A 19,680-nucleotide genomic window follows, 5' to 3' on the forward strand; every position below is an offset into this window, starting at 1 on the left:
CGGTTGCCGCGAGCACTTCCGGGCGGCGGCTGGGTGCCCGGCGGCGGCGGCGGCGGGTGCGGCGCGCTGCGGTGCGGTGCGGCGCCTCCCCCCACCGCGTCCCGGCCCGGTGAGGTCCGGTGCGGCCCGGCCGCGGCCCAGCATGCCGGGGCGGCCTGCTCGCTGCCCTCCGTGCGGCCGGCCGGTAGCTCCGCCGCTGCCCCTTCCGCGCCGCTGCGCCCCGCCTGGGACGTGACCGCCGGCCGCGACTCGGCCCCGGGGCTGCCCAGTGAGTGCCCGCGGCGCCCGGGCCTTCCTCGGAGCCCGGGGGGGCGGCGGGTTCGCCGGGGGCGAGGGGGCCCTGCSCCTCGGGGCACTGCGCGGGAACCGGGCGTCGGTTTAATGGGCTCTGGCTCGCCCGGGATTAGCCGCTGCGGGGGGCCGGGGCGCGCGGGGGCTCCCCCGAGCCGCGTAGTGTCGCACCTCGTCTCCTGAGGCCTTTTGTGCCCTGGAGCCGTAAGGTTTCTTAAGCGAGGATACCCAGGGAGCCGCCTGCGGGCAAGCGGGTTACGGGCTCCCGTGCTCGTTCAGCCCCGGCATTGCTTTTGAGAGTGTGGCCGTGGGCATCTGCTCGCTGGGGTTAGGGCTCGTTTCAGGTTACTGACCTTGTCTGAGGGGTTCTTGGTGAATGGCAGTTTTCAAGTGCAAGCACGTGTGGCTGCACTGAACTGGTGATATAGAACTTGTAGTAGCGACAGCATTGTCTTTAATAGCTAACATGTAGGTRTATTGATTAATCAAAATCTAGCTTACATGCCAGTGATGCTTTCAGTTTACAAAGGTGAATTCAGGGCAGTTTTTATTGACTAAAATGTCATATAACTTGGTGAGTATTTAACGTAAAAGATGGGTTTTTCTTTTTATAGCAATGGAGGCTCCATATGATGGCACTGAAGTAACTGTGGTAATGGAGGAAATAGAGGGCACCTACACTTATGCATCACCAGTGCCATCTAAGAAGAAAAAGAAATACAAAAGTCCTGGAGATCATGGAGAAAAAGCCAAAAAACCTAGGTAAGCTCCCTCTGTCTTCGTTTATTTCCTATGTAGAATGTGGGAGCACTTTTTCTTGTTTCTGGTATAAATAAACTTTGYAGTACACTTGGAACATTTTATAGCATAAAATGTTATATATAGAAACTTAACTTGACACTTTAGGCATGCTCTGATATGCATGCCTTTTCAGATCAAGCAATAGTAGCTTCCATACTTTGTGTGCTCCAGAAGAATTTACCTTAGACTCTGTTTCATTACTACAGAGGTTCTGTTCAGAATCTTAGTTTTCATTTGGTTTAAAAAAATGCTTTTTTAAGTAGAGCTGAAAATAACATACCTGTAACTTGACCTTGAGACCAGCATAAAACTTGCAGGTTTCTTTTTCCAAAGGTGTTCATATAGAATGACATTATCATTCCCGTCTCTGGTTGCGTTTCAGATCTGCTTACCTCCTCTACTATTATGATATATACTTGAAAGTACAGCAAGAGCTCCCCCACCTCCCTCAGTCCGAAATCAACAAAAAGATCAGCGAGAGCTGGAGGTTGCTCAGTGTGGCTGAGAAAAGCTATTACTTGGAGAAAGCCAAACTAGAGAAAGAAGGATTGGACCCGGTAAGTTGCCTTTCCTGGCATTCCTTGGGTTGTGAAGAAAAAGGCCAATGGCTGTAACTGCTTTGGCACTTACCTGCTTACATAGCACTGCACAGAGGAATCATTTAAGTGCAGATTCCAGTTTGAAGCCTGCTTAGGACAGTCTACGTACAAGCAGTGTGCGGGGCAGTGAACTTCTGCTTTTGCTCTCTGTTCAGTCAAGGAATAACATTTTGAAAGTCAAAACAGATCTGTCTTGTACCTGCTGAAGAGAACGGTGTTGGTTTTGTGTCTTGTCGTCAGATAGATTGGTGGTAAAGCAGATGGCAAAAATCAGAGCTGAGAGGGAGTCTGCAGGCTCTGTTACTTTGGCAAGCTACTTTGGGAAACCGCTTGAATTTTAAGCACTAAAATAATCAAGAACAGGATTGAGAACTGAATCTTTCTTTCTTTTGCTTATTTATTCCATACTCTGTTTTTGCCAACAGAACTCCAAGGTGTCCACTCGGACTGCGGTGGTTCCAGACATTCCAGGTTTCCGTAAGATTCTTCCTCGCTCAGATTATATTATTATTCCTAAAACCACTCTTCAGGAGGACAGGAGCAGGCAGTCACTGGAACTTTGTGTGGCGCAGGGTCAGGCAGCATCTGAAGGGTTAACAGCTTCCACCAATATCGCAAATGTCTCCCATGATGCTGTGCAAAACATCCTTTCTGTGGACTCGAGCCATGTTGGCATTTCCGAGCAGTGCGTTGCCATTGAAGGACTAGCAGAAGAGACGGCTTCATTTGGTCAGTCAGATGCTGTGGAAGAAGTGGTTGCATCAGAAGTCCTCTCCCAGTATGTTGGGCCTGTGACAGATAAAGTGGCTGGAGATGTCCTCTTGGATGAGGCTTCTTTGGAAATAGAAGGGCAACCATATCAAACGACTCGGGTGGTTATTGAAGAGACTCTAGTTAGCAACTCCGCAGACGTCTCCAACGGGAGCACCACAATGGCCCGTCCTCAGGTGTCAGATGGCCTGTCTGTGGTGACAGTGGTGACTGGGAGGGTAAGCTATTTTGGTGATACTCAAATGCCTTCTGTCAGCTTCTCACCTGAAATCTTAGTGCACATTTGATTCTTGGTGGCCACGGGAGGTTCTGTGTTGAGCAGCATGCTCGCACTCAGTAGTCAAGAGAAACAACAGCTTTTCTAATGTAATGATTGCACTCTGATTACGGTTTCTCACTCCTGATAATGATTCTGCCATATGCTGTTATCCTCCTGTCTTAAAGTGACTGCTTGATTTCCCACTAATATTTGGGATGGGTTACACAGTTGTACTACAAGATTTTGGGGAATCTAAATATATTATCTCTGTTCCTGATAGCTATTTTCTTGGTTGCAGAGGGCTGGGTGAAAGGAGTCCTTTAAAGTTGAAGTGTTAGAAATCAGTTGTAGAAAATATTAAAGAATTGAGCCTGTTGTTTTCTGTCTCAACCTGTGAAGAGTTTGATAATTTTCAGTGCAGTCTTGGTAAGGCCTTTGCTTTTGAAATGATTGCTGTTTGCTGCTTTGTGGTCTCATCAGTTCTTAAGACATATATTCCAGGGTAGTACTCGTGAAAGGGTGGGTCACAGTTCACCACATCTCTTGCTTTCAGCATATATTTTCCCTCTGACTTTGCTTTAGGATACAGAAGAGAACAGCTCCTCTACACCCGCTACACAATTTATTATGTTACCTTTGCCAGCTCATTCTGTTGTGGAGAACCCAGCATCGATTAAATTGGTAAGAAATTCAGTCTCGTATGGCATTTTAAGGTACACATATGTTACTGTAGGTTTGTCTTAAAGGTGTTAGACTAGGAAGGGTTTGATCATGGTCCATTTCTTAATCATAGTCCAAACGGGGGTCATCATATCAGTCGAAATATTTTTTGTCTCCACTTTTATGGCCTTGTGTATGCTAATGGAAGCCTCTGGCTCCCTAGAGCTTCTTAACTAGGGGCCTCTTCCTGCTGCCTTCTTCCTTGAGGAATTTTTGGAGATAGATGGGGGTCAATAATGCTATAACAACCCATCTAGCCAGCAGCAGTTTCTGTATTGCCATTTTTTTGGAGAGTGTATATAACCATGTGTGTCATCTACTTGAATACGTATCTGTTTGCTTAAAATGCAAGTGTCCATCCCTTCTAGGGCAAGAATCTGCTCTTGTTATTGGAGCATGTGGCTTCCCCAGCCCTGTGGAGGGCTACCGCTTTGGCCGTGTGACAGGAGATGAGCAGTGACCTAAGGTTTTGGGAACCCAAGTAAAGGGTTGTGTAGCTCGTTGCAGTAGGAAGGATAGTGCTATTTCTCCAACATAACCACTTCACCTGGATTTTTGTAATCATTGTAAGACTTTACCATACAGTCAGCACAGCAGCTCCTGGTGTTGTACAACTTAGTATCGAATCCTGTTTTTTGGGTCCTCTGTACAACCAGCTGATAGAACACTGCAGGTGTTTACAGTGGTGCATAGTGTGATGCTCTTCCAGGTGTCTTATGGAAAATGGAGATAGCTCAGGTTTTTGTTCCTGAGGAGCAGTGCTTAGCTTAAATTGTTTCATTTCCTTGATGACAGCAATTACATTTCTAGAAAAACTATACCTAGTTACCGATTTGTGGCACAACAGCTCCCTCTGGAGCATTGAGGACGTGTGAATCTTAACAAGCATTGCCCTGACAGAAGATCAACCTGTAGATGCAGTTGTCCTGACAAATATGACAGACTCAGATTTAGTKGCCTCTGTAATAGTGACTGGGGGGGGCTGCTRGTATTACGGAGGTTTATAGCAAGTTACAGTAAAGCAGCAGGGAGTACTTTACCACTGAGCACAACGCCAACAAATTACCTTACTGATGAATACTGCCTTCTTGTCATGAGTGTTTATCGTCTTCAGTTGTTGTCACCTAATTGACATGTATGTTACTCTCATGTTGCCTCACTGTGGACTGCTATTTGAATAATTTTTACACCGTATTATTGCGACTTTCTCATATTCATAAGAGAACTGTTACGTAACTGTAAATGCAAGGTTAGCTTCTCCGGCAGTGTATATGCATTCTTCATCTCTGCTCTGCTGTTTGATCCAAACTGTGGTGAAACTGAAAGCTCAGTTCAGTGTAGTTATGGTGCTGACTTGCTCTGATCCRTCTGTGCGCTGGTTGATCAGTAAAAGGAGTAATAGTGGAGGACTGTGGTGATTTGCTAGATAAGGTTTGTAAAGACTTACCAGGAAAAAGGGAATGAGTGAGCACAGCTCTGTGTTTTGCAGTTCTGTAGAGAAATTCTTGACAACTCTCATTTCAGACAACAACCTACACTCGCAGGGGACATGGAAATTGCACCAATCCTGGCTGTTCCTTCACTTATGTCACCAGGCATAAGCCACCAAAATGCCCGACATGTGGGAACTTCCTGGGAGGGAAGTGGATCCCAAAGGTAACCTTTGCTTTTCCTCCTSTCTGATTGATTGATTTAAGCTGAAAAGTGGCCTTTTCATGAATGTCTGTGATATCACTAAACCTGTAGAACTAGCATAGGAAGTCAGATATGACAGAACTGATCCCTGCACTTGTATTCCAGTGCTTGTGCTGGAGCAAGTTACCATTGCAGAAGACTTTCAGCCCAGGTGAGACAGAACTGAARTTACCACTCCCTGGGTAAAGATGCCACTCATAATGGTATCGGTTAGAATAGAGGGGGCTGGATTTAGCAGCACTGACTCATTGAGAAGAAATAAATTCTTCTGGCCCTCTGTATTATGATTTCTGTGATTACAAAGTACTGCCTGTTTTTCCTGCTACARCCCTAGCTAAGCTCAGGGAGTCGGTTAAACCATTTGGTTTATGGTGTGCCTTGTAATTTATCTGTGTTTGTAGTTCTTCTGTAAGCTGAGGTTCTGTGATGGTCTTTCAGTGTGGTTTTATCAACGGAAGGGAGGAGCAAACCAGAAATATAGTAGTAGTAGTTGACCATTTGGGAGCCAGCTAATAAGGATGCTGTAGAGGAAGCTTAAATGCTGTTGGATTTTGTTGGCTTATAGTTGTGTCTTATAATTTGTGGCATTCTCACCTRTGGTTGGAAGGAAATTTGCAGATGTTGATGGAGTTGTGGGCACAGACTTGATTGAATGGAAAAATCTCTTTCTCCACCCAATACCTACCCTACTTGAATTATTGGCATCCCTGCTAGCTGTATGCAAGTTACTTGCTCCTTAAATCTTGGCAATGTAGTGGTGAAGACTAGTCAGCTCTGGACRGGTGTCTGTTCATTAAATTTCTCTGACACAGGTCCCCTCAAATGCAAGTTACAGTGTGTTCTCAAAGTGAAAATTTGCACTGACATTCAGTGGCTTTAAACAGATTTGTCATGACCTCTTTTGTTCTGTGCTCAGATCCATTAAGCATTTGGGGGCAAGAACTTTGTTAGACAGCTTACAAACTCAGTAGTGTCTGAGCTGATGGCTGGRCTTCCTGAGTGCTAGGATCCAAATAATGATGACATCTTGTTAGCTTTTGTTCTGTAACTCTGCTGAACCAGATAAATGGCCAGCTGCAAAAACATGTTTCTGTCTGAATATGGCAGGCCTGCTCCTGTTGAATTAAATCCTACAGTGATTAGAACTGAAAGGTTTTAGAGGGAAGGCTTTGTTTCTCTTTCAGTTTTATTCTGCTCTTTTGGGAACACATTTGCATGAACAGTTCCACTTGTTCTTCTGTTTTCATGCCTTGGGAAAAACATGTACCGGGAGTGTGTGTGGTGTGTGTGTGTTGTGGGTTTTTGGTTTTTTTTTTTAACTGGTAATAACATCAGTAGAACTGTAGAACCRACTAGGCTGGAGGATGTTTGTTTAACCAAGAGGAAAAAAACTCATGACCCTAGAATATCCTTAGGAATACAAACTCTATAGAAAGCTTAAAATTAATATGCTCCCCTTGATTTCTGAATAGTTTGGAAGAGCAGACAACTTCAGAGAGCTGAAACTACAAAAGGGAGGTGTAGGAGATGGGTCCTTGTTAMAGAAGGTGGTGGATGAGCTAGTGATTTTGATGCTAATGTTGATATTTGAGGGAGTTTAAGATAGACTCCTTCAAAGTAAATGGTGTTTGAAATAATAGTAGAGTCAGGAGGCAGGATAAAATGTTAGCAGGGACTTTACTGTTGTAGGAGATGATGTCTTTCTGCTATCATGTACAACGCACTGCTTAAACACTTAAGATTTTGCTGGTTTGATCGTTTGAATGTTAAATAGCCTGTGGCAAACCAGGCATATTCGAAGAGAACTTATTTATCTGTGAAAGTGTAAAGCTCTGAAGTGTGACTATCTCTTTGTTTCTAGGAAAAGCAACCAAAAAGTAAACCTGAGCCAAATTCAGGCACCTCTCTTAGAACTCCAGCAGCTAAAAGAGGTCAACAGATGGTTGTCACAGAACAGGCAACTGTTTGCGAGAGTACCTCCAAGTCTGCCTTGGAAAGCTCTGAAGCTGTCAGCCAGCTACTGAATGCTGCGCCTGTTGGCGGGCAAATGCAGGAGACGGAGTGGGAGGAAGTGATCATCTCTGAGGCTCACATTCTTGCAAACAACGTGCTTGCTGAAGACAGAGGGAGTGTTGTTGGAGTGATGCTGGGTCAAGAGAGCCAACTGCAAAGAGACTCTTCAGAGCAGACAGAAAAAGATAGCGTAGGACTGGGGCTACCACCATCCTCTGAGGTGCAGAGTCCAAATTCCTCTACGAAAAAACCAATGGGGTGAGTCAGCCTTCCATACGTTAAAGGAGCATATGATGTCTCTTTAGGGCTGATGGGATTAATCCAAGAAATTGAAGGTTGTTGGCAGCGCCTCTCGTAAGACCTGTTCTATGTATTTCTATGTATTGTCTGCTTCTTGCCRGTTCAGAATTGTTCCTTAAAGATTGTTTCATCAATCAAAGCTAACTTTTTTTTTAAGTGACAAATTGTTAGGGTAATCACAGGGCAGATGTGATCTCCTTTCTGCCCTAATAACTGTGATTATTACACTAATAAAGCACAGTTCAGGAAGAGGAGAAAATCAGGGAAGAGGAGGGATTAAAAAAAAAAAAGTGGATTTTTTGAGCCAATTGTAGCTCTTGTCTTCCAGAATTGATGCTCCCGCTGCTTCACACAAAGGACAAGAAGTAAAGAGTAAATCGAGACCTAAGCCCTCCTTGCTGGCTGCAGCAAGACCCATGAGAGCAATTCTCCCTGCACCAGCCAGCTTGGGGAGAGAAGCCAGTACTGAGCAGCCTAGCAACCGACAGGCCTTTCCAAATACTGGTAAAAGCAGTGTTCTCCAGTGTGCTTTGGGAGTGGTTGTCCTTCCTCACCGTATTGAAGTGGTTTCTTTCAAATGATATGATATGGCTGAAGGGAGATAGTGAGCTGTCTTAGAAAACTTGAGTCTAAGCATGTGTTGACTGAGTTGTATGGAATGGGATAGTTCGCAACAAAAGATTTGGGGTTGGACCTCCCTCCACCCCCCCCCCCCCCCCCCCCCAAAAAAATCACAAACCCAAAACAAAAAAGGCCCCTATTTCTTTCTAACTGAGAGTACAGGCAAACAGAATATGAAAAGCCTGCCTGGGTCATTCTGCGTTCAGAGGAAAAATCCCGTGTGACTTGTGGTGGCATTTACCAAAGCTGTCAGAATAAAACAGAACGTGGTTTTCTGTATCTAACCTGCTGCATCCCTTTCTTCTTTCAAGACAAGCATTCCCCTGTGAGAACATCMGGCCTGAAGCCCAGTACACTGAAACAATTGGGTCAGTCAATTCTGCAGCCGCCAAGTGCTGAGGAACGAAAGGTATCTATGGTTTGTTCTTCARACACATTCTTTTCCTTTGGATTTTTTTCCCCAGAGCAGGGTATGACCYGAGTGGTGAGAAATTGAATAAAAAAAATGTGGCAGCCTTTTGATGAGATCCATGACTGACAACTTTTAAATGAGATGGCTCTGAAGGAGCATGATGGCTACATGAGCATAGGACCTGAGCTGAAAGATGCTGCTGGGCAGTCCTTCTGTTGGCTGCTTTGAGAACCTACCAGTTGCTTCCAGACGGTGTTCTGGGGATTTGCTAGTGCTTTGAAAATCTGATGCATAATAGAGTACTGAGAAAATCTTTCACCTGTGAAAGATGACTGAGTATGAAGCAAAGCATGCAAAGATGCTGGAATACTTCTGTTTGAACTGTAGTGCCCTAGTACACAAAATAGCATGTTCCAGTCCTCTGCTATTAAACACACACTAACTCAAAAAAAAAAAAAAAAAAGAGGTATTGCTTACGGAGCATRTGTATCCAGTAGTATGCTTCTCATGAATGATTTTTTTTCTTTTTTTCTCCTTTTTTTTCAATCTCTAGCTCCATAGTGCTTTGACCAGCAGGGCATCGCAGGTTAAAGTAGTGGAGGTCAAACCAGAACTATTCCCTTCCTACAAGTACAGCTGCACCGTAACTTTGGTGAGAGTTTTTTCAGATGGTCTGATTTATGTTGTGGGGAATGCCATCTCTAGGATGAGAATGTTATGTGATTTCTTTTTTTGTTTTACTGACTTGCAGAAATACATTTAATGTGAGACAATTTGTTCTTTGTATGTCATCTGTTGACCTAATCTAGGATGACTGTACTATGTCGCAAACACATGTGGGACTGATTTTTTTTCTTCATGCCCTGGCATAATTCCTATCCCATCTTGGATTAATGGTGGAGGATCAATGGTTTCTGAATGAGTTTAATGTACTAAGTGTTTGTGGTCTCTGGAATTTGCTCCCAAATGTCTGAGTACCAGTTTAAATATATTCTGTACAAAGTGAAGTGCCTATCATTTAGCCTTTAAACTAGGTGATATAAATTGCGAAAAAGGATGTGATACTTAAGCAGAATTTTCTAGACTCCTGGCGTCTAAAATCCAGGTCAACAAACATTCCTCTTATGTCATTCTAGGATTTGGGATTGGCAACATCACGTGGCAGAGGGAAATGCAAGAACCCCTCTTGTAGTTATGTGTATACAAACAGGCACAAGCCACGAATCTGTCCAAGCTGTGGCTACAATCTTGCCAAAGATAGAACTGAGAAAACAGCAAAATCCCTGGTAAGGTTCAGAAAGTCGTCTTTCTTGTCAACGGGCTGTCGTGGAGTGGGAGGAGGTACCTTAATTGGCAAGTTCCCTTTGGATTTTTTTTTTCATTATAATGACACAGCCTTTTCTAACAGAAAAATATTCTATTGAAAATACTTATGATATTTTTACTGTCCAAACCCTTGCAACAGCAGCACTTCTGAGGATGAGAGTGATTGCACTCGTTTCTACCACTGGATGTCTCCATAGCTTAAAATACTTAAAGCATGTAGGTACATATGCACTGGGGAAATCACCCCTAAAAGTCACACTTGTTGCATCAACTTTTCTGAACTTCAGTTTTTATCAATAAACTCCCAACTTTTAGACCAACTTGTGGCAACAGTTAATTGAGTTAGTATATTTTGTATTACAGCTTCCTATTTTCAGGGGTTTGCAGTGCAACTTTACTTGCAGCCTGAATTTATTAATTTATTTCTGGATGTAGGTTTTTATTTCTTAGAAGAACATTGCTCAAGTTGTCTGCTGTTTTTGTACATGGATGTAAATAATAAAACTTTTCTTTGCTTCTGAGCTTTTTTTTTTTGCATTTGAAGTTTCAAACTTCAACTTTTCTCATACAGAATTACTTTGGTTATGAAAAAAAGGGCTGTCCTGTTCTTTGCCGGAATGCCCACTCAGCATACAAACAGGCTGCATTTTAGACTGTGTGGTAATTTGACTCTTCCACTTGCTTTTTATTTATTTATTTGAAGAACATAACTTTGTGTAGTGTTTATTTGGAGGAAAGAAAATAGGGCAAACTCAAATAGCCTGTGTGAAAACCACACATAAGCAGATGTGTAAGGAACAGTGGTATGCTTAGCTCAGCTTGCATTTTGGGAGGCATGTGGCTTGTCTCTTCCTCATTGGGTTTTTTATTTTTATTTTCTGGTTCTAGCTGTGTTTAACATTCCTATTACAGAGTTGGTTGTTATCTCTGCTGTTTGGACTGATCATTTATCTCATTGTTAGACTAGACAGAAAAACAAGTTGAAATGTTGGCAGAAGGATTTAAGTGATTAAACAGATCAGCCTGTTTACTTCTCTCTGTTCTTTTGAGCCACCTAGAGTTTGATTCTCTTGTACTTGTGCGTTTTGACTTGATAGCATGTGCGTGTGTAAGGATGGTATGTCATCAGCTATATTATTAGTGTGTTCCATACATCGCATCCACAAGTTCTTGTTTGACACTTATCTCCTCTGGCTTCTGTAGAGGTCTGCAGACTGCACTGGCTGTCTGAGCATGCTGTAGAGGAGAATGTGCCTGATAACTGGCAGAGCAAGGCAGGGACAGAATTGCCAGGAATATTGAAGTGTTTATATATCTCTTGATGGCTGTCTCCACCTTCTTGATCCTCAGTCCCTGTACTAACGCTCCAGTTTAGTGATAAAGTTGTGATGGTCTAAGCGGTATTATGGGAGTTCCTGAAGGGCTGGGCTGTCTGTTACTTTATATATACACTCATTATATACTTTTTTAATATACATGTAAAATGTATTTTTGGTGAAGTAATATAGCTTTAAAGCTACTCTCTGTGGTCACTGACTGAGCAGCAGAGTGGAAGTCAAGTCTACTGGGTAGAAAGGTTACTGTGTTTCTGTTACCTTTTATGACCTCAAGGCTTCTTAGTATTTCAGCCCCATACTTGCCTGGTAGAAAATGAGTGTTTGGTTTGCTTCCTAGGAGGTCAGTCCAGGTCAGTCTGATGTGCTGAACACCAGTGAGCCCCTAACCCCATCTCAGAAAGAGATCCAGCGTCAATCCACTCTGCAGTTGCTGCGCAAGGTAATGCAGATCCCAGAGAATGAATCAGAACTGGCTGAGGTCTTCACGCTCATCCATGAACTCAACAGCTCGCGGCTCATCCTGTCCAACGTGAGTGAGGAGACAGTCACCATAGAGCAGACCTCCTGGTCAAACTACTATGAGTCTCCATCTGCGCAGTGCCTCCTCTGTAACAGCCCATTGTTCAAAGGGGGACAGAAGTAAGATTCTGTTTTAGACTTGTGACTCTTTCAACCTCGTGCTGATGTTCTGTGTTACAAATATGCCTGGAGTAGTATTTGTTTTAGCCCTCCTGTTGAAGCTGGTGTAAGTGACATTGAATAAGCTACATGTCTGTGGAAGGGGCTTAGCTGGTTAGCTATGAGCTGTTTCTGTTTCTCCTGCACAGTTTCGTTTGTCAGTCACCATTTCCGTACAGCAGGAGAGCTTGATCAAAAGTCACTGCTAAGTCTGGATGTAAATCTTTTTTTTTTTTTTTTTGAAATGGAATCCCTTCATTACTCATCCCCTCTGTTTTCCATTCTGATGTTTTGAGGCTGACAGAGGCAAAACTCTGGGAGTATAGATTTGTATTGTGTGRTTTCCCTGTTCTCTCTCATTCTGATGTGATTGCTTGCCATGTGGATCCTTTTGCTTATGATGCTTTCATTCTTTTCATGACATAGCGTGGGCTTGAGTGAATCCTTTTTTGGAACCAACAACCAAACTGAAACCGGAAAGACTCAGAAACTGTCAATGTATGGTCTGGATTACCTTAACTAGATATGTATAAAAGCACATAGGATATCTCGTCCCTGAGTCTGCCAAACATCTTCCCATTGTCTAAAGTCTGAGTTGAGCCATATCTAAAGCAAGATGCCATTCAGTTTACTGTTGTATTTCTTTCTTGAACCAAAACTATCTTCTTGATGCCAGTTAAGGATGTTTGCTTTGGTCAAGCTAGTACTAATTGAGATTTTTTCCAGCAGAGATACTTTTTATATTCAGTAAAATCTACAGACAAGTGCCATGTTGTGCTCTGTCCCTTGCCTTGTAATTTACCAGCTTGTGCATTGTATACGCTTGCTTTTGTGCTGGACTGCTTTGCAGTGCTCTGAAAACCTGTGTGGGACTCTCACACATGCCTACATAAGCTCAAATTAAATTGCTTCCCGTGGGAGGGAGCTAACTTTGACTTTGATTTGTGTTTTCTCAGGTGGACAGCTGTATTTCTGCCATTAGGGCACAACTGACATTTTCTTCTCTGAACTCCCCCCTCAGCAGCCTTGCTGTAAAGGGGTGGATGTTGCTGTATTTTAGTGTGTGCAGGGTTAGACTCTTGGGTAGACAGAGTTACGGGGCTCTAGTTTCCATTTGTTACTATAAGCAATAGGGCTGACACTTCTACCAGGGAAGCTGGGGCTGAAGCTTTTCTCCACCTCTCAAATTTTATGTACTGGATGTAGGGAGATGGAGAGATACTGTAGTGCTGTTACAAGAATGTGAACAGTGACCTGATCCATTTTGAAATGTGTTGAATTTTTCCAATGTGAATTTATGTGAACTGACTTAGACTGACATACTGACCAATGAACTGGACTGAATTAGAACAACTTAAGTTACAGTAGTACTGGACCGAAAAACCTACCAGCTTGACTGTCTAATATGGGTTGTCTTCTGCTTGTTTGTTACAGTTCCCTTGCTGGCCCTCAGGAGTGCTGGCTGCTGACAGCTAACAGATTGCAAGTGGTTACTGCTCAGGTCAAAGTGTGTTTGAATCTGCAGTGCCTGGCCCTTCATAGCTTCACTGATATTTATACAGGTAGGAAAGAAAGCAAGTGCACCAATTTACAGCATGAGTACAGTTTAAAGCCTTCTAAAGCCTTGAGACTATATCAGGACATTTTCTTCATGCATAAAAGCCTCCTCCCCTGCACCATATTAAACTCAAACTGTTCTGCTTTTCTTACTCTTTGAATAAGCTTATATTTGTCAGTAAAACATGAATGCTTTAATGAGGAAGGCTGTGCACTGCTTTACTAGTGTAGCTGTCCTCTGTGTAAGTGGTAAATGTTGAGTTCTGTGATGCATATCCTGAGATCGTGGTCAAAGACATCTCTGCAGAGTGCCGTTTCTCAGTGCTGGCTGGTGAGACTCGGGTGGCAGTGATTGCAGGCTTCCTGCAGAGCAGAGTGGAGCTGAGAAGATGGATTGGCTCTTGTTTCTTTTAGCTTTTTATGTTTAAAAGCAGGTCTAGAAAAGGATCTGATCTTGCTAATGTGCAGAAGGATCAGTTCCAGAAGCCCTATCCAGCCGTTTCTGTTGATTCTCTGAACAATACTCACATGAGTGTTTTTAGCAGTAAGCAAGGAATATGTTTTATTGTGAGGAAGATCTGGAACCCCACAGACAATAACTATATTGTTTTAACTGCAGGCCTTTTCAATGTGGGCAACAAGTTGCTAGTGAGCTTGGATCTTCTGTTTGCAATCCGAAACCACATTAAACTTGGAGAGGATCCCAAAGTGGCTGTTGGCAGCATTCTGGACTCTGTTCAGGAGCAAACTGGTGGGTTTCCCTTCTTGTTTTTTTTACCATAACACTTACGCCGAAGTTTGTGACCTCGCCAATGATTGTAAGTTATAAAAATGGAAAAGCCACCTCTTCTGGTGTGGTATGTTTCTGTTAAATTACTTCCTAAACCCAACGGTACTTCTGTGGCCAGTTCTCTGTAACAATTCTCCAGAGGACAGGTTTGTTGTTACTCTGCATAGGAGAGTTTCCTACCTCTCCACTTCCTTTAGGAAGTGAAAGCTGTAACAGTGGCATGTTCTCTTTTCAGAAAAAATCTTGAGCCCTGATGAGCAGGCTCAGCTCCAGGAGCTGCTGTGCAATGGCTACTGGGCCTTTGAATGCCTCACTGTCCGGGACTACAATGATATGATCTGTGGAATCTGTGGCATAACCCCCAAGGTGGAAATAGCCCAGAGGAATGTGGAGAATGTCCTGGCCCTGAAAAACATAGAGGTAGGCTTTTCACAAACTTTGCATCCCGTTCATGTTCAAAGCAGATCATAATGACTTCTGCTGAGTCTGGTCTTTGTAATGCATGATAATTACACGAGGCCTTTGTGAGCAGTTTTCTGCTGATGCCTGGCAAGAGGATGTGGCTGGAGCGGTGATGCCTGCACTTCCTTTTAAAGGTGTTGATGTATGGTCTGGGGAAAACAAGTTACTCTGTTCCTGGACCGCAGTTTTATTCCAGCAACCTCTGAAAGAAAGGACCTGGATGAAAATTGCTGAACTTAATTTTCTTCCTTTAACATGTGTGGTGGTTTTTTTTTTTTTTTTTCTCAGTAGTGGTTCCCCTGAGGTGGCTGTCTTCTCTAATAAGGAAAAATACCCTAATAGTAGTATGCAGCATGCCTAGCTTTTAGGTTAAATAGATTGTTTTGACTCTCACCAAGTGAAAAGTGATTGTGGGGAGCTCCAGGTCAGAAAAAGGAGCCTTATGTCATCATGCCATGTTTGGGCTGAGCACTTTCCTGGGTAGTCTTCCTGCCTTGAGTCAGGCTGATACAATACTGTCAAATGAGCTGTGGTTGTTTGTGTTTGATGAGTGTGTTGTCTTACTCTTTTTAGTTTACTTGGCCGGAGTTCTTGGCATCAAGTGAAGTGAATGTAGAAGATTTTTGGTCCACGATGGAGACAGAAGTGATTGAGCAGGTGGCTTTTCCTTCTAGCATCCCCATCACAAAGTTTGATGCATCTATTGTTGCTCCTTTCTTCCCCCCACTGATGCGAGGAGCAGTAGTGATCAATACTGAGAAGGACAAGAACCTGGATGCACAGCCAGTGCCAGGTAACTGCTGAGGTGGTGTTCATTAATAAGTGCTGTAAGCAGTAGAGACTAGTCTTTTGGTGATGCTTTAGAGCTGAGAAATGATTGTTGCGTGATTCTATAGAGTCATGTTACATCTGCTGACAGAAGACARTAATGTTGGGGTGAGTTCAGCGATTCTCAGGATACTTAACAGCTTGAGCTTTGGCCTGTGCAGTGAAGCTTGAGTGCACTGGTGTGTCCTGATGCATTTGAGATACAGAGAACATGGGAAAACTCTGCACCTCAACTGAAATGTCTGAATGCAAAGGAATGTTTGCATAACTTGAACGCCAGTCAGTGTATTTTTCATGTTGGACCGATACTTGCATTGTGAAAGCTTCAGGCAGTGCTTGGTACCTCAATATCACAATCTCAAGGAAGGGTTAATAATTCTTTAACAGGAATTGAAGAAAGCCTAGAAGATGGATGTGTTAGTCCTAATCAGTGTTGTCAACATGCAGCATATGCAGGGCATTGACTGCATGTAACAAGAAACAATGAGATGAGCAGGCTTAGATGAACAAGAGCTGAATTCAGTACCGCCAAGTTCCCTTAACAGTTTAGATATTAGGTATAGTGAAATTTGCACCTTGTGTTGTGGAAAGAAAGCCGTCTTTGCAAGTTTACCAAGTACAGGAGTTAGCTTTGCAGCTAACTCCTGGGGCTGCAGCTGTTCATAGAGAGTTGAGCTGGAGAATCGCTACATGGGCTATTGTGGAAATGGATCTACAGAGAAAGAAGCAGGGAAGCAGTGCAAAGGATAGGCCTGGAACTGCTCAGTCTGAAGACTGCAGTCACACTAAGAGTCTACAGGCTCTGCTGGGCTTGCGCTGCTCGTAAGTGACCTCACTAGTGAGGGATTAGAGTAAAGTGTGGGCTGTGACATACTTTGGAATTAGGGCTGTTCACCGCTTTCTCTTGCTGGCAGTTGGTTGTGCAGTCTCTGCTTCTGTAGTCTTCAGAAGCAATTATTTTGGTCACTTCCCCTTCTGAGAATGAGTGCTGAGACTTGTTTGCTGCCCTTGCAGGTAATGGGAGCGCCTTGGTGAGGCTCCTTCAGGAGGAAACCTTCAGGCTTGAGCTTATCAGCTCTTACAGCAAGGAAGAGCTGCAGAGCTTTTTGACACAATGTGGTATCCCCTGGGAGGCTTCAGATACAAAGGTAATGCCTTGTTTGCCCACATACCTGCCTGCAGGAGAAGAGCTGTTCTTTGACTTTCCCTAATTTGCACTTGCCATTCTGGATAATTAACTTCCCATCTGAGTATACTTGGGGCAGTAGTAGGTTAGAAGCGAGTGCCTGCAGATTGCAGGGTAATTTACAGGATGAAACAAACTGAACCTCTGTGGGCTGGAAGGAAGGAAGCCCATAATTACCTTGTCACAGGTTCCACATTGCGTTAATTGCTTGTCATGCTTACAGTGCTGAGTGGGCGATTAAGAAGTTATTGGAGGATGTGCAAATTGGGACTTGGGAGACCTTACCCACAGCCTTCTCCCTCTCTGGGAGAGTCCATTAATTTTAGTCGCGTACTGACCTTCTCTGGGACTGTTTTCTAGGACCATCTCTGTTACTCCCTCCTGGCTCTCTATGACTTTGTACAGAATGGGACAAGCGTGAAACAAGCCTCTTCCCATCACACAGGAGGGAAAATTTATAAAGTGTGTCCACATCAGGTAAGGAAGGCTGGAGTCAGTGGTGGTGTTCTTTATCCTGCTGTTCACTATTATCTGACTTGCCAGTGTGGAACCTTTTCATTAAATGGAAGCAATGGTGTGTGCTTGTCTGAGCCTTGGTAGTGAAAGAAGACACACTGCCTTGGCAGACTTGGAGGATGTGCAGTCCTGCAGGAGATTTTAAGGTTGACTAGAGTCATCCGAAACCTGTTTGATATGGCTGCTGGGGTGGAGTTGAAAATCATCTCTTCCATTTTTTTCTCCAGAAACAGAATACCTTTAGAGAAAGTAACTGTCTGATTATTGTATTGTCTGGAATACCTGAAAGGAAGGAAGTTTAATTTCTTTCCAGCTTTTTTTGTTTTCTGTCGTAAGTTTTCAGTTCTGTTGTGTTGCTTGGTGCTAATCCTTTTCTTACCAGGTTGTGTGTGGCTCAAAGTACATAGTAAGAGGAGAAAATGCTCGGGATCATGTGGACCTGTTGGTCTCCTCACGTCACTGGCCTCCAGTGTATGTAGTAGATACGGCCTCTTCAGTGGCACTGTGTGCAGATGTCTGCTGTCCAGACCTGACTTCYCAGATGTGGGGGAAAAACCAGGGCTGCTTTTCTGACCCTATGGATCCTCCAACGGTTAGTTATGTCCACCTTTGCTCTCTGCTGTGCCAGTCTAATAAGGAAAAATTCCAAGTGAGATTAAAAACACGCATGCACACACGCACACCCTGAAAGACACATATTTAAGTATAGTGGGAGGTGTGTGTTCTCTTCTGATTTTAGCCTAAAGCAGAGAGAGAGCATAGCATACTGTACCTCATGATAATTTACCTGATAAGTGTTCCCTGACCCACAGCTTTGCCAGTGCATGGCTGCTGAGCATCACTGAAAGCCTTATGTGTTGCCTGGGGTGTTGTATTGGATTTACGCTCCTTATTGGGAAGGGCTGTGCTGGAAGCGCATTGTAGCAGATCAGCTCATGAACTTTGGAACACATGACTTATCTTGACAGAGCAACGCACTTCCCTCAAACTGGTGTTACTAGTTGAGAAATGTGAGAGAGAGAGGGTTGCTAGTCTCTCAGAATTATCTGTGATGACATAAGAGTGGGGMAGGGGATGTGCTGAACCATCTTCCTGTGGCCTTCAGGGAAAGCCTCGTTAGGTCAGCTCTCCCTCTGTCCTAGGTCATAGTGCTGGTTAGAGTTCAGCCAAATGTTAGTTTTGTCTTGTTCTTCTTAACCGTGGGGAAGCTAGTTCTGGTTCTACGTGGTGTGTATGTGTACTCTCTCCCAGTTTGTGTCCTGCCCTGAACTGCTAGACCAGCACTACAGCGTAGACATGACTGTGGCTGAGCACTCCTTTCAGCACCCAATCACCAAGTCATCAGCACGCCGAATTGTTCACACGGGTTCAGAGCAGAACAGCCACCAAGATCCAACAGCTCGGCATCACTGCATCTCCCTTTGCCGAGAGCTGGAGCCTTACAGCGCCATCATTGCTGCTATCAATGATAGCAAAACTAGCAACATCCGCCAAAGGCCCATCACCTTTGAGAACGCCACGCACTATTACCTCTACAACCGCCTCATGGACTTCCTCACCAGCAGGGAGATTGTGAATCGGCAGATCCAGGAGATCGTACAGAGCTGCCAGCCTGGTGAGGTGGTGATTCGCGATGCTCTCTACCGGCTTGGAGTGGCCCAGATTAAAACTGAAACAGAAGAGGATGAAGAGGAGAACCAGGAAGAAGATAAAGAGGTTGCTGAATAAAAACCAGCTTGTTGGTTTCTCTTTCTGGTCATCTAGATGGGTGGGCTGGGCCACCTTCTGCAAGGTTTGGGCAGCTGCCGGGCTTGAGAGTTTATTTTTACAAGTTGGAGGTGTGATACTGATGGCATTGACTGCTGTTACTGACCAAAGAGCTGTGTGCTTCCAGAGTATCATGACTGCTGCTTTGAGCATCAGTCTGTTACCTGCCTTGCTGAAGGCTGCAATTCCCTCCCAAGGCATGTGATGGACTCACTGTTCAGTCATGTGAAATGTTGCCCTCCCTGCAGTTGGAGAGTGGAGAAAGGAGAGGCATTTCTGGTAGCTGGGAGTATGCATGGTCAAGCGCACAGGTTTTTTAATTCTGAATCTTGCTTGCTGACTTCTTTGTGCAAATTGGTGCAGGGTTGGGGGTGTGGGAGCAGGCCTGCAAGGAGGACAAATAGCCAAGAAATATTTTCCCCAAAATGTTCTGAATGGATTAGTTTAGGACACTGACTCCTGCTTGGAAATTTTCTAGGRCTCTTGTATGTATTGGCTGTGTTCAGTGTTTAGTTGAGCAGAGGTACCCATACAGCTTTAATGCGCCATATCTGGGGAGCCTCACTGGCAGCTGCAGTTCTGGGTCCGAGATTGCAGGTGCTTGGGCTGCAGAGAGCTTCTTGGGTTGTTTGTCCTTTCATATGAGCACTAATTGAGAAGCTGAATCGCATAGTGAAGGTCGTTCTGTGCGTTAAGGTAAAAGTTGACTTAGTAAGCCCTAGGAGAAACAAGTTTATCTGAGGGCTGTAGA

At 44.1% G+C, this 19,680-nt stretch overlaps 1 protein-coding gene across 1 annotated transcript; it reads left to right on the forward strand.

Moving 5' to 3' along the window:
- Positions 1–160: 160 nt before the first annotated feature.
- On the forward strand, positions 161–19,106 carry HMGXB3 (HMG-box containing 3). The gene is made up of 20 exons (XM_026063343.1): positions 161–268; positions 906–1,053; positions 1,475–1,649; positions 2,117–2,680; positions 3,304–3,402; positions 4,966–5,097; positions 6,998–7,407; positions 7,778–7,953; positions 8,382–8,479; positions 9,036–9,134; positions 9,619–9,768; positions 11,483–11,784; positions 13,258–13,385; positions 14,000–14,131; positions 14,406–14,590; positions 15,206–15,425; positions 16,475–16,608; positions 17,007–17,123; positions 17,545–17,754; positions 18,414–19,106. Exons 2-20 carry the CDS (start codon positions 908–910, stop codon positions 18,888–18,890), a joined length of 3,954 nt encoding a protein of 1,317 aa, XP_025919128.1. The 5' UTR covers positions 161–268; positions 906–907; the 3' UTR covers positions 18,891–19,106.
- The last annotated feature ends 574 nt before the right edge of the window (positions 19,107–19,680 follow it).

The sequence above is a fragment of the Apteryx rowi genome, unplaced genomic scaffold, assembly GCF_003343035.1.
Source record: "Apteryx rowi isolate R43461 unplaced genomic scaffold, aptRow1 scaffold_2, whole genome shotgun sequence".
NCBI lineage: Eukaryota > Metazoa > Chordata > Aves > Apterygiformes > Apterygidae > Apteryx > Apteryx rowi.